General features: G+C 43.7%; 1 protein-coding gene across 1 annotated transcript in view; it reads left to right on the forward strand.

Moving 5' to 3' along the window:
* Positions 1 to 429: 429 nt before the first annotated feature.
* The window catches only part of CDADC1 (cytidine and dCMP deaminase domain containing 1), a 61,003-nt gene continuing 46,697 nt past the window's right edge, over positions 430 to 14,735 (forward strand). The window contains exons 1-4 of the mRNA XM_069758845.1: positions 430 to 684; positions 8,631 to 8,734; positions 11,892 to 12,072; positions 12,158 to 12,727. Coding sequence (XP_069614946.1) covers positions 618 to 684; positions 8,631 to 8,734; positions 11,892 to 12,072; positions 12,158 to 12,727 — 922 coding nt within the window. The 5' untranslated portion in view covers positions 430 to 617. The remainder of the gene's footprint in view (positions 685 to 8,630; positions 8,735 to 11,891; positions 12,073 to 12,157; positions 12,728 to 14,735) is intronic.

Below are 14,735 nucleotides of genomic sequence, written 5' to 3' on the forward strand. Positions count from 1 at the left end.
GCATGCGTCATTTTTGGCGCAAGCGTCAGGGTGCAGAGGACGCTGCAAGTTGCTTTTTTTTTGCGTCCAAAATCAAGCCAAAAAAGGACGAATGCGTCACAAAACAATGCGTTTTTGCATGCGTTTTGCGTTGCGTTGCCGACGCAACACACAACAACGCAAATGTGAACGTAGCCACGCGTCTCATGGTGCTGTTATCTCTTATTTTCCTGAGCACAGTTACATCCATCTCTGCCGCTCACTTTCCAGCCGCAGCTTCTGCACTGATGTCTTCTCACCGACATAGAAATAAACGGCAACAAAATCAAATACAGTGCAAAACTGAATCCTCTCAGATTCCAGTCACAAACGACAGAGGAAAAACTACACATGCCGGACAAGTCGCGACGACGCAGAGGTGTGGCGGCCATTTTGGTGTAGACTACAGTTGCAATGTTGTGAGTGTGGTCTCCGAGTCGATGGCCGCTGTCACTGACCCTTGTGCAGCTGTCACTGGCTGAGGAGCCGAGTGACCTGTGTGGCGTCTGTTAGCTGTCATGTAGTAGGAGCGCCGCCAGCCTGCTCTATCCTGCCGGTAATGCAGACGTGTAGCGGGGAGGAGGACACCCGGCTCGCCCATGTACAGGAGCCCGCAGCCCGCTAGCACCTGCTCCTCCGCCGGGACACAGACTGACAGCATGCAGGGTGAGTGTGCAGCCATGGAGCCTGTGTACAGCCTGACAGGATCCTGGCTATCTTCTCCATGGCGTCCCTGCAGACAACACAGGAAATGTGGGTGTTAGGCTGTCGCCCTGAGCACAATGCATAGTGGGGGCCCCAAATGTTGAATGTTCTTCATCAGCACCGAAAGTAATGACAGCCAAAGGACTGCTGCTACCTGTGATTGGCTGCAGCGGTCATCCTGTGATGTAATGTTCCAGCCGCCGTGACTGGTCCAATTACCTATCCCTCCTGTGGAAGGTGTCCCTTTCAGACCGTGGAGAGGATGGTGGGGCAGGGAGTATGATCTATTTTGTAATTTACGGTCAGTCCAGGCCACTAGCGATATTACATTATATCGGACAACCCCTGGAATGAAGCAGAGTTCTTACTATTATTCGGGTGGGTTTGTTTTCCTTATTTTTGTGGGATTTTCTGTTGTTTTTTACTTTATGAGTTATGACTAGTGCTGGCCCCCCAAGTCGTACTTGTACTTCCCTGACCGCACACCTGCTTTTAAGCCTGCATTCACACAGGGAGGAGATCACCTCTGTCCTGCACAATTTTTTTTTGCAAAAAAAAAGGAACATGGCTGCATTGTGTGAACACAGCCTAAACTGTGCTGTTTCATTGACACTGAGACACACTGGCGGACACAGATAGACAAGGGACGTTGTGCAAGAACAATTCATGGACCTCCATTTTTGTCCGATGGCTCATCGTAATAGAGTACTGAAAGAGTTTGCGGAGGAAATTGCAGAACGACTTACCAGAATCTTTGAAAATCCTGGAAAACAGGAGAAGTCCCAGAAGATTGGAGAAGGGCAAATGTTGTCCCCATCTTCAAAAAAGGCAAGAAGATGGAGCCAGGAAGTTACAGGCCAGTGAGCCTTACTTCTATACCAGGAAAGATCTTTGAACAAATTATTATACAGCATGTATGTAAGTACTTGGATAAGAATACGGTAACTATCCGGAGCCAGCATGGGTTTGTAGCAAACAAGTCATTCTAGACTAATCTAATTTCCTTCTATGATGGAATCACTGACTGGGCGGATCAGGAAAAAGCAAAGCATTTGATAAGGTTAGGTGGATTCATAACTGGCTCTGTGATCGTACTCAAAGAGTGGTAATAAATGGTTGCACATCCAATTGGAAGAGTGTTTCAAGTGGGGTACCACAAGGCTCTGTCCTGGTATCAGTGTTGTTCAACATTTTTTTAAAGTGATCTAGATAAGGGAAACTAATCTAATTTGCAGACGATGCAAAGCTAGGAGGGAAAACGAACACCAGAGAAGACCGAAAAAGGATTCAGAAGGATCTAGATAAGCCTGAACAATGGGCAGTGACTAGTAGAATGGTATTTAACAAGGAGAAATGCAAGATTCTACATTTAGGCAAGAAAACAAAAATTACATCTACAGAATGGGAGGAATAGAACTAAGTAACTGCATGGGTGAAAAAGACCTGGGTATACTAATAGATCACAGACTGCACATGAGTCAACAGTGTGATTCAGCAGCAAAAAAAGGCAAACACAGTTCTAGGATGTATTAAGAGAAGCAGAGAGTCTAGATCACGTGAAGTAATTATCCCCCTCTACTCCTCCTTGGTCAGACCTCATCTGGAATACTGTGTCCAGTTCTGTGCACCACATTTAAAAAAAGACATTGAAAAACTGGAGCAAGTTCAGAAAAGAGCTACCAGGATGGTGAGCGGACTGCAAAGTATGTCTTAAGAGGAACGAGTAAAGGAACTGGAAATGTTTAGCTTACAAAAAAGAAGGCTAAGAACAGACTGAATAGCGGTCTACAAATATCTGAAGGGTTGCCACAATGTAGAGGGATCATGCTTATTCTCATTTTCATATGTAAACACGAGAAGCAATGGGATGAAAGTGAAAGGGAGAAGATACAGATTAGATATTAGAAAAAACTTTTTAACAGTGAGGGTGATCAATGAGTGGAACAGGCTGTCACGAGAGGTGGTGAGTTCTCCTTCAATGGAAGTCTTCAAACAGAGGCCAGAGGTTCCTTTGTGTACGTGTGGGTAATACTTGTGGCAACCGTGTACCGCACATACCGGCGCCTGGGAAGCAGTGGTATAGTTGGCGCTGTTCCCCGGCGCTGGGTGCTGAATAGACGTGAGCAAATATGTTCAGCTCCCTCCTTATTTTGCAAGCTATAGCACTTACCTGAGAAGCTGCAGCGGGAACCCGGATGCCTGGAGCGCTCTGATCAGGTCTCCGGCGCCACAGCTGCATGTATCGTGGCTGTGTGACAGTCACAGCAGACAGGCTCTCCATGCATGTGTTGTGACTGTCACACAGCCGCAACACATGCAGCTGCGGTGCCCGACACCTGATTATCGGAGCGCTCCAGGTATCCGGGTTCCCGCTGAAGCTTCTTCGGCAAATGCTATAGCTTGTAGAATAAGGAGAGAGCCGAAGATATTCGCTCATGTCTAGTGCTGAACACTGCTCGCATCATTCTCCCCCGCTTTGCCGGCGATCAGCACGAGCAGGGGAGAATGATGAGTTATATTCAAGTGATACTAATAAGAGCAGACTGCGGCTGCTGGGAGTATTCATCACCTGCTGCCTGCGCTATGAATAAAAATAAAAAAACGACACGGGTTCCTCTGTACTTTTGATAACCAGCCAGGCAATACTGAGAGCTGCGGGCTGCAACCCTCAGCTGTCAGCGTTAGCAAGGCTGGTTTTCAAGAAAAGAGGGGTCCCCCACTCTATTTTTTTAAAATTGTTTAAAGAAATAATAAAAAAAAATGTTGTTGGGTCCCCCCAGCTGGGGGGCTGGTATTCTCAGGCTGGTTAGGGGCCATGGATATTGACCGCCAGCAGCCACCCAGAAAAGGCACATTTATTAGATTGCGATAATTCTGACGCTTTGCCCGGCTCTTCTTACTTGCCCTGTAGCGGTGACAAGTGGGGTTCATGTTTGTGGGGTTGATGTCACCTTTGTATTGTTTGATGACATCAAGCCCATGGCTTAGTAATGGAGAAATGTCTATAAGACAGCCACCTTTACTAATCCTATAGTTATATGGTAAATAAAGACACAGCAAGTATAAAGTCCTTTATTTGAAATAAAAACAAAGCACAGTTTTCCATTTGTATTTAAAAACTAGCTGAAGAGCCCGGCGTTGCCTGGGCATAGTAAATATCTGTGGTTAGTTATAGCACGTCACTTCTCTTATTTTCCCATCACTCCTCTCATTTTCCCAATCACATCTTTAATTTTCCCCCTCACATCTCTCATTTTCTCCCAGGACACCTCTCATTTTCTCCCTCACTCCTCATTCCCGCCTAACACTTGTCATTTCGACCTCACATCTGTCATTTTCCGATCACTACACTATTTTCCCTCACTCCTCTCATTTTGCACTCACACCTTTTCATTTTCACCTCACACCTCTCATTTTCACCTCAGTATATACATGTTTGTCATCTCCCTTATATATAGTATACACCTGTATGTCATCTCCTGTATATAGTATATACCTGTATGTCATCTCCCCTGTATATAGTATATACCTGCTGTGTCATCTCCCCTGTATATAGTATATACCTGTATGTCATCTCCTCCTATATATAGTAAATACCTGTATGTCATCTCCTCCTATATATAGTATATACCTGTATGTCATCTCCTTCTATATATAGTATATACCTGTATGTCATCTCCTTCTATATATAGTATATACCTGTGTGTCATCTCCTCCTGTATATAGTATATACCTGTAGGTAATCTGCTCCTGTATATAGTATATACCTGTGTGTCATCTCCTCCTGTGTATATAGTATATACCTGTATGTCATCTCCTCCGGTATATAGTATGTACCTGTATGTCATCTCCTCCTCTATATAGTATACACCTGTGTGTCATCTTTCCTGTACAGGTCCTTCTCAAAAAATTAGCATATAGTGTTAAATTTCATTATTTACCATAATGTAATGATTACAATTAAACTTTCATATATTATAGATTCATTATCCACCAACTGAAATTTGTCAGGTCTTTTATTGTTTTAATACTGATGATTTTGGCATACAACTCCTGATAACCCAAAAAACCTGTCTCAATAAATTAGCATATCAAGAAAAGGTTCTCTAAACGACCTATTACCCTAATCTTCTGAATCAACTAATTAACTCTAAACACATGCAAAAGATACCTGAGGCTTTTATAAACTCCCTGCCTGGTTCATTACTCAAAACCCCCATCTTGGGTAAGACTAGCGACCTGACAGATGTCAAGAAGGCCATCATTGACACCCTCAAGCAAGAGGGTAAGACCCAGAAAGAAATTTCTCAACAAATAGGCTGTTCCCAGAGTGCTGTATCAAGGCACCTCAATGGTAAGTCTGTTGGAAAGAAACAATGTGGCAGAAAACGCTGTACAACGAGAAGAGGAGACCGGACCCTGAGGAAGATTGTGGAGAAGGACCGATTCCAGACCTTGGGGAACCTGAGGAAGCAGTGGACTGAGTCTGGTGTGGAAACATCCAGAGCCACCGTGCACAGGCGTGTGCAGGAAATGGGCTACAGGTGCCGCATTCCCCAGGTAAAGCCACTTTTGAACCATAAACAGCGGCAGAGGCGCCTGACCTGGGCTACAGAGAAGCAGCACTGGACTGTTGCTAAGTGGTCCCAAGTACTTTTTTCTGATGAAAGCAAATTTTGCATGTCATTCGGAAATCAAGGTGCCAGAGTCTGGAGGAAGACTGGGGAGAAGGAAATGCCAAAATGCCTGAAGTCCAGTGTCAAGTACCCACAGTCAGTGATGGTGTGGGGTGCCATGTCAGCTGCTGGTGTTGGTCCACTGTGTTTCATCAAGGGCAGGGTCAATGCAGCTAGCTATCAGGAGATTTTGGAGCACTTCATGCTTCCATCGGCTGAAATGCTTTATGGAGATGAAGATTTCATTTTTCAGCACGACCTGGCACCTGCTCACAGTGCCAAAACCACTGGTAAATGGTTTACTGACCATGGTATTACTGTGCTCAATTGGCCTGCCAACTCTCCTGACCTGAACCCCATAGAGAATCTGTGGGATATTGTGAAGAGAAAGTTGAGAGACGCAAGACCCAACACTCTGGATGAGCTTAAGGCCGCTATTGAAGCATCCTGGGCCTCCATAACATCTCAGCAGTGTCACAGGCTGATTGCCTCCATGCCACGCCGCATTGAAGCAGTCATTTCTGCCAAAGGATTCCCGACCAAGTATTGAGTGCATAACTGAACATTATTATTTGATGGTTTTTTTGTTTGTTATTAAAAAACACTTTTATTTGATTGGATGGGTGAAATATGCTAATTTATTGAGACAGGTTTTTTGGGTTATCAGGAGTTGTATGCCAAAATCATCAGTATTAAAACAATAAAAGACCTGACAAATTTCAGTTGGTGGATAATGAATCTATAATATATGAAAGTTTAATTGTAATCATTACATTATGGTAAATAATGAAATTTAACACTATATGCTAATTTTTTGAGAAGGACCTGTATATAGTATATATCTGTGTGTCATCTCCCCTGTATATAGTATATACCTGTGTGATCTCCTGTATTAGACCTCGTTAACACGTTATTTGCTCAGTATTTTTACCTCAGTATTTGTAAGATAAATTGGCAGCCTGATAAATCCCCAGCCAACAGGAAGCCCTCCCCCTGGCAGTATATATTAGCTCACACATACACATAATAGACAGGTCATGTGACTGACAGCTGCTGTATTTCCTATATGGTACATTTGTTGCTCTTGTAGTTTGTCTGCTTATTAATCAGATTTTTATTTTTGAAGGATAATACCAGACTTGTGTGTGTTTTAGGGCGAGTTTCGTCTGTCAAGTTGTGTGTGTTGAGTTGTGTGTGGCGACATGCATGTAGCGACTTTTGTGAGATGAGTTTTGTGTGGCAACATGCGTGTAGCAACTTTTTGTGTGTCTAGTTGCATGTGACAGGTTAGTGTAGCAAGTTGTGTGCAGCAAGTTTTGCGCATGGCGAGTTTTGCACGTGGTGAGTTTTATGTCTGGTGCCTTTTGAGTATGTACAAGTTTTGTGTGAGGCAACTTTTGCATGTGTTGCAAATTTTGTGCATGTGGCAATTTTTCCGCGTGTGCAAGTTTTGCGTGTGGCGAGTTTTCCATGAGGTGAGTTTTGCACTTGTGGCGAGTTTTGCGTGAGCCTAGTTTTTGCATGTGGCGAGTTTTGCGCGTGGTGAGTTTTGAGCGGCGACTTTTGTGTTTCGACTTTTATGTGGCGAGGTTGGTGTATGTGTGGTGAAATGTGTGCTGAGGGTGGTATATGTGTTCAAGCACGTGGTAGTGTGTGGCGCATTTTGTGTGTGTGTTCATATCCCCATGTGTGGTGAGTATCTCATGTCGGGGCCCCACCTTAGCAACTGTACGGTATATGCTCTTTTGCGCCATCGCTCTCATTCTATAACTCCCCCTTGTTCACATCTGGCAGCTGTCAATTTGCCTCCAACACTTTTCCTTTCACTTTTCCCCATTATGTAGATAGGGGCAAAATTGTTTGGTGAATTGGAAAGCGCGGGGTTAAAATTTCACCTCACAACGTAGCCTATGACGCTCTCAGGGTCCAGACATGTGACTGTGCAAAATTTTGTTTCTGTAGCTGCGACGCCTCCAACACTTTTCCTTTCACTTTTTTCCCCATTATGTAGATAGGGGCAAAATTGTTTGGTGAATTGGAACGCACGGGGTTAAAATTTCACCTCACAATATAGCCTATGACGCTCTCGGGGTCCAGACGTGTGACTGTGCAAAATTTTGTGGCTGTAGCTGCGACGGTGCAGATGCCAATCCCGGACACACACACACACACACACACACACACACACACACACACACACACACACACACACACACACACACACACACACACACACACACACACACACACACACACACACACACACACCTTTATATAGTAGATAACAAACACAGTAAGGCTATGTGCACACATTGCAGATTTGACTGTGGAATTTTCTGTGCAGATTCTATATTTCTTGGCAGAAAACGCAGGTCAGAATCTGCTCCTTTTTTTGGTCTGTGCACATGTTGCAGATTTTTGTGCGGATTTCTTCTTTTTTTTACCCTTGCAGATTTCCGTTATGGAATGGGTGCAGAAACGCAGCAGATCTGCACAAAGAATTGACATGGTCCTTTTTTGAATCTGCTGCGTTTTCCGCACCATTAGGACAGCTTTTTTTTTTTGCCATTGATTTACATTGTACTGTAAATCACTTGCAGATCTGCAGCGTTTCTGCGTGGAAAAAAAAGCTGCAGATCTGCAGGAAATCTGCAATGTGTGCACATACCCTTATACTCACCTAACGCCCATTTCACTGAATCCCTCGTCTCCTGTATTAAACCATAAATAAAAAAACAACACTATTCCTCACCTGTTCAACGTTCTGTTACACACCATAATCCATGCTTTGGCTGTGACAGTCAAGTCACAGCTACAGCGCTAGCCATTGCTTCAGCCAATCACAGAGCTCAGCAGCTTTGCCAATGTAGACAACACGAGTCACAGAGTTCAGTGATTGCCTGCAGCAGTGATACCAAAGTGATGTAACTGCTGCAGCCAAAATACAGAGACAAGCAGCATCGGGGAGGGTGAGTACTACCTGTATTGTTTTTTTTTTACCTACGTATAAGCCAAGTGTTTGAGGACCAATTTTCTAAAAGTCGAAGAACTCTTTAAACGATCGCATTCCTCTAATGTAGAATCAGTAATAGCTTACATATTAATAAATGATGATAAAGAGAATTAAACTTGTTTGTCAAGGAGAAACGTCTGGAAAGCCAGAAGAGGTGCATTTGATAACAGCAGACATTATTCTATACACATCGATATTTTGTCATTTTTCTGTTGTAGGCCAAGTCCCAAGGCTTTCTAAAGTCAATTTATTCACACTACTAAGCCTGTGGATGGAGGTTTTTCCCTCTTCTAAAGATGTTCAGAACAAAAAGAAACCTCAGGTATCTGATCTACTATATAATTGTCTAAGGGTCACTTCCATCTGTCTGTCTTTCTGTCTGTCTTTCTGTCTGTCTTTCTGTCGCGGATATTCATTGGTCGCGGCCTCTGTCATGGAAATCCAAGTCGCTGATTGGTCGTGGCAAAACGCCCACAACAATTGCCACGACCAATCATCGACGGGCACAGTCTGCCGGAAAATGGCCGCTCCTTCCTCCCCGCAGTCAGTGCCCAATCCTTACTCCCCTCCAGTCATCCAGTCAGCCCTCACACAGGGTTAATGTCAGCGTTAATGGACCGTGGTGTAAGCACTCCATTAATGCAGCTATTAACCCTGTGTGACCAACTTTTTTACTATTGATGATACGTATGCAGCATCAATAGTAAAAAGATCTAATGTTACAAATAATAATAATTAAAAAAACAAAACCTTATTCTCGCCCTCCGACGTGTCGTCCTCTGCTCGGCAGTGCAAGCGGCAGGCTCCGTTGCCAAGGATTCTATGCGAGAAGGACCTTCCATGACGTCACGGTCATGCGACCGTGACGTCATCACAGGTCCTGCGCTCATAGCAACCCTGGGACCGGAAGCTGCCGCGTGCACCGCACACAGACGCCAGGACTACTAGGGGCCCTCGGAACGTGAGTATATATTTATTTTTTATTTTAAGTCTTTTTTAACCTGTTACATACGTGTCTGGGCAATATACTACGTGGCTGGGCAATATACTGCGTGACTGGCCAATATACTACGTGTCTGTGCTGTATACTACGTGACTGGGCAATATACTATGTGGCTGGGCAATATACTACGTAGCTGGGCAATATACTACGTGGCTGGGCAATATACTACGTGGCTGGGCAATATACTACGTGGCTGGGCAATATACTACGTGGCTGGGCAATATACTACGTGGCTGGGCAATATACTACGTGGCTGGGCAATATACTACGTGGCTGGGCAATATACTACGTGACTGGGCAATATACTACGTGGCTGGGCAATATACTACGTGACTGGGCAATATACTACGTGGCTGGGCAATATACTACGTGGCTGGGCAATATACTACGTGGCTGGGCAATATACTACGTGGCTGGGCAATATACTACGTGGCTGGGCAATATACTACGTGGCTGGGCAATATACTACGTGGCTGGGCAATATACTACGTGGCTGGGCAATATACTACGTGGCTGGGCAATATACTACGTGGCTGGGCAATATACTACGTGGCTGGGCAATATACTACGTGGCTGGGCAATATACTACGTGGCTGGGCAATATTCTATGTGGCCAGGCTGGGCAATATACTAAGTGGCTGGTCAATATACTAAGTGGCTGGGCAATATACTATGTGACTGGGCAATATACTACGTGGTTGGGAATATACTACGTGGCTGGGCAATATACTACATGGCTGGGCAATATTCTACGGTGCTGGGCAATATACTACGTGGGCTGTGCAATATACTACGTGGACATGCATATTCTAGAATGCCCGATGCGTTAGAATCGGGCCACCATCTAGTTTTAATATATATCTATTTATCCATTTAATAACCAGCTATTTTTACAGCCAGAGCAAATAAGGGCTGTTTTTGTGGATATATCCCTCCATCTGCCCCTACTTCTTGGTAGGTTGTAGGACTGGTGCGAATTGATTTTCAGGTCCCCAATCCTTCAGCCAGTCCATACTTAGCCAGTATGGCGTAACGTGATGCACATGGGACATCGCGTCAGGCTGGCGAATCATAAAACAAGCTACAGATGCCTTCAGTTAAAAGGCGGTACTCGGGGCGCCCATCCAGTAGCCAGAGATTACCGATGTGGCCGATGGACAGAGTCCTGCAAATCGGTGCGCACCAACTCTAGTAGCCAAGAGGTAGGCTACACAGTGTGACTACCTACACAGGGTTTGGGTGTAGTCTGTTATTATAGGGACGCATAGATCTGCTCAGGATCTGTACACATAAAGTTGCTTATTTTTTGTTGTAGATGCACTGAAGCAACCCAAAAATTGCTGCAAAGTGGATAAAACCCACTAATAAGAACTTCCATAATTTTTAGTAGAAACAATCCAAAAACGTTAGAGCAGTGGATTTCCACCTATTTTATATACATAATTCAGCAGAAAATTAAAGTAAAACTGCACTTTCAGGAAATGTTTCAGAATAAGCTCTCGTATGTACAGGAGGGATATTATATGACTTGTATTCTGCATTTTTAGCAGATTGTCTCGCTTTACTTCTGCACTAGAAACCTCAGTAGTTTCTATTATTTATCTCTTTCTGTGCCTATCTCCATCCAGCATCTCCCCATCACCTATCCATAGACTTTTATAGGCAGCAGGTGTAATATGATTCTTTACTGATAATAGATCTGTAGACAGATTTAAGTCATTTATTTGAGAAGGAATGTTCATTAAAGGAGAAATGAAATGATTGATCATTTGGTAAAGACATGTTTTCTCCTATAAGATATCCTACAAAGTTTCTTATCTTCACTTTTACTGTTGACTTACCAAAACAAAAATAAAATATAATTGAACAATATTAATAAATGTACCAGTTGTTCCACCGTGCATGCACAGCGGTTGTACCCACATGCTGCACTAGGCAAGGCATGTGCTGCCTAATTCCCACAACTAAGCTTGCTTTATACACTTCTGGTCTGACTGCAGTACGGCATTGTATTGTAAAAGTGCAGGATAAAGTCTAATAAAAGACTAATAAAATATAATATTTATCCTGTACCGTACAGTGAACGAACGCTTAAAGGAAAAAAAAATAAATTGCAGAATCTCTGTTTATTTGGTCACTTAATTTCCCATAAAGTCGAGTAAAGAGATCAGAGAGTTGCATGTTACCCAAAATGGTACCAATAAGAACTACAGAGTGTACTGCAATAAAACCATCCCTTGTTCAGCTTTATAGATTGAAGTATTAAAAAATGTTTTGGCTCCCATCATTATTATTTTTTTTTCTTCCATGAAATAAAATAAATGGTGTCATATAACATTTCAACTCAAAAACTAAACAAAAAAACCGCAAGCCCTCAAATGACTACGTCATCACTTTTTTAATTTTCAGCGTATTATGCTCTCTGGATTGCCTTCACATGATTACGGTAATTTTTCTGAATTGTTGATTCTTGCAGCATATTAAGAAGACGGGGCTCGTAGTTGTGAGTAGCATGAAGATCATCGGTCTCCACTGCTCCAGCAGCGAACTCCATGCCGGTCAGATTGCCGTGATAAAGCATGGCGCAAGGCTCAAGGACTGTGATCTCTACTTCTCCAGGAAACCTTGCTCTACCTGCCTGAAAATGATTGTAAATGGTGAGCTGCTGGTAAATCCTTCTTACGGTTTATCAGAAATATACCCAATATTAATGTACGCGTATTACTTTTTTTTCCCCCCCAGCTGGTGTTAACCGTATCTCATACTGGCCATCAGATCCTGAGATGAGCCTACAGCAAGGAAACTCTTCTCAAACCAGCATTGGAGATGCCAGGCTAGATGCCAAGGCTGTAGAGAGGTTGAAATCGAACAGTCGCGCTCACGTGTGCGTGCTTCTGCAGCCGTTGGCGTGCTACATGGTGCAGTTTGTGGAAGAGACCTCCTTAAAGTGCGACTTTATACAGAAAATCGCCAGGGTAGAGCCTGAATTTGCAAGAAGCACTTTTTATGAGTATCGCCAGGAGCGGGTTAAGGAGTATGAATCCCTTTTTTTAGTCTCCAGTGAAGACACGCACAAGGAAATTCTGAGGCTAATTGGATTGGAAAATCTGTGTGAAGACCCATATTTCATCTGCCTGCGGCAGAACATGAAGGAACTCGTCCTTATTCTTGCTACTGTTGCTGCTAGCGTTCCCAGCTATTCTGATTTCGGTTTCTACCTCACTAATACGAGAGATGAGGATCAGCAGGGACTTACCCAAGAAATTGCTCAGCACTGTACAATACAGGCACGACTGCTGGCGTACCGAACTGGTTAGATGCTCTTTAAATTCACTGATTACAATAATTAATGGGGGTGTCCCATAATTGACTTAGGTCATCAATCCACAGTATAAGTGATAAATGTCTGCAGGGGGCCGCACTGCTGGTATTACCAGGACCCTGGTAGTCCATTCAATGTCTAGCGGGCAAATGGAAATCGACATGTACAGCCCCATAGACAATGACAGCCAATACGCCTTTTAACTGACCCGAGATATAAGAGAATAGCCTCCCCATACAGGTGACAATCCAGCAGCTGTAGGCTGGACACTATAGCTGACAACTTTCTGCATCAGCCACGATCAGTGTTTGCACCGTCCAAATCTGTTTAACCCCTTAGATGCTGCTGTAAATAGTGACTACATCATTATAAATGGTTAACAGAGTGTGGGGGCTTCCTCTTTATCCAAATTGGTGCCCTCAGATCATAATTGCGTGGTCCTGATGTTTGCCATGGCAATTCATGACCAAATAGCGGCCTTAGAGTCTGATTGCTGTAGTAATCTGTTCAGAAGTTAGAGACATTTAGGTGGTAAAAATACACATTTTCATTTCTGTCATACCACTTTGCATTAATTCCTGTAAAGCACCTGAAGGGTTAATAAACTACCTGACAGCAGTTTTCGATATGTCAGGGGGCGCTGTTTTTAAAATGGTATCACGTTTGGGGGTTTCCCAATATATGAGACCCCTAAAGTCACTTCAAACATGGATAAGTCCCTAAAAAAATAAATTTAGTAAATTTCCTTGAAAAAAATGAAAAATTGATGCTACATTTTTAAACCTCCTAAAATGCTAAAAAAAAAATAAAATAACATTTTACAAATGATGCTGATGTAAAGCTGACATGTGGGAAATGTTATTTATTAATGGTTTGCTGTGGTATGACCATCTGGATTAAAGGGATAATCATTCAAATTTTGAAAATTGCTAATTTTTTAACATTTTTCTCAAATTTTTGATATTTGTTATAAATAAACCCAAAACATATTGACCTAAATTTACCATTATCATAAAGTATGATGTGCCACGAAAAAACAGTCTCAAAATCACTGGGATTTGTTGAAGCATTGCAGAGTTATTACCACATAAAGTGACACTGGTCAGATTTCAAAAATTTGGCTCCGTTACTAAGGGGTTAAACTGAGGGACAGGACACATAGACTCAAACTCCTCCTCACTGCAGTAAGGAGGAGTGGTGAGCACAGTACTCCTATTCACGGTTTCAGTGCTTCTCCCAGTGATCAGAGGTTTATCCCCTATTCCCTGGATAAATGTCCCTTGCAAAATGACTCCTTTAAATTTGTAGTACACTTAAAGCACCGCTCCAGTTCCCTGACCCTAGTCTTATACTCGCCAGCCTCCATCTTCAGCTCTTCCTGGTGCCACTCTAGTCTCAATACACCATCTTGTGACTGCAACTCCTGATTGACCGGATGTCAGAGGTAACAGTCACAAGCTCTCGGTGTAAGTCTATGGTAGCTTCGATCTGGCCTCGTCCTGGCTTTCATAGCCTGGCATTGAGATATGACTTCCGGATCGTCAAGCTAACACTACAGCAATCCGGCGGAGCGATGCCGATTACAGATGAAGATGGAGGCTGGTAAGTATGAGACAAAGGACGGGGAACTTAGATTAGTGGCGCCACTCAAAAAAAATGCTGGAGTGGTGCTTTAACCCCTTTCTGACCTTGGACGGGATAGTACGTCCGAGGTCAGATCCCCCACTTTGATGCAGGGCTCCGGCGGTGAGCCCGCATCAAAGCCGGGACATGTCAGCTGTTTTGAACAGCTGACATGTGCCCGCAATAGCGGCGGGTGAAATCGCGATTCACCCGCCGCTATTAACTAGTTAAATGACGCTGTCAAACGCTGACAGCGACATTTAACCTGCGCTTCAGGCCATCCGGCTGGAAATGAGCGCATCGCCGACCCCGCTCACATGATCGGGGGTCAGCGATGCATCAGAAGGTCCTTGAAACCTCTATGGTTACTGATCC

This window comes from Ranitomeya imitator, chromosome 3, assembly GCF_032444005.1.
Source record: "Ranitomeya imitator isolate aRanImi1 chromosome 3, aRanImi1.pri, whole genome shotgun sequence".
NCBI lineage: Eukaryota > Metazoa > Chordata > Amphibia > Anura > Dendrobatidae > Ranitomeya > Ranitomeya imitator.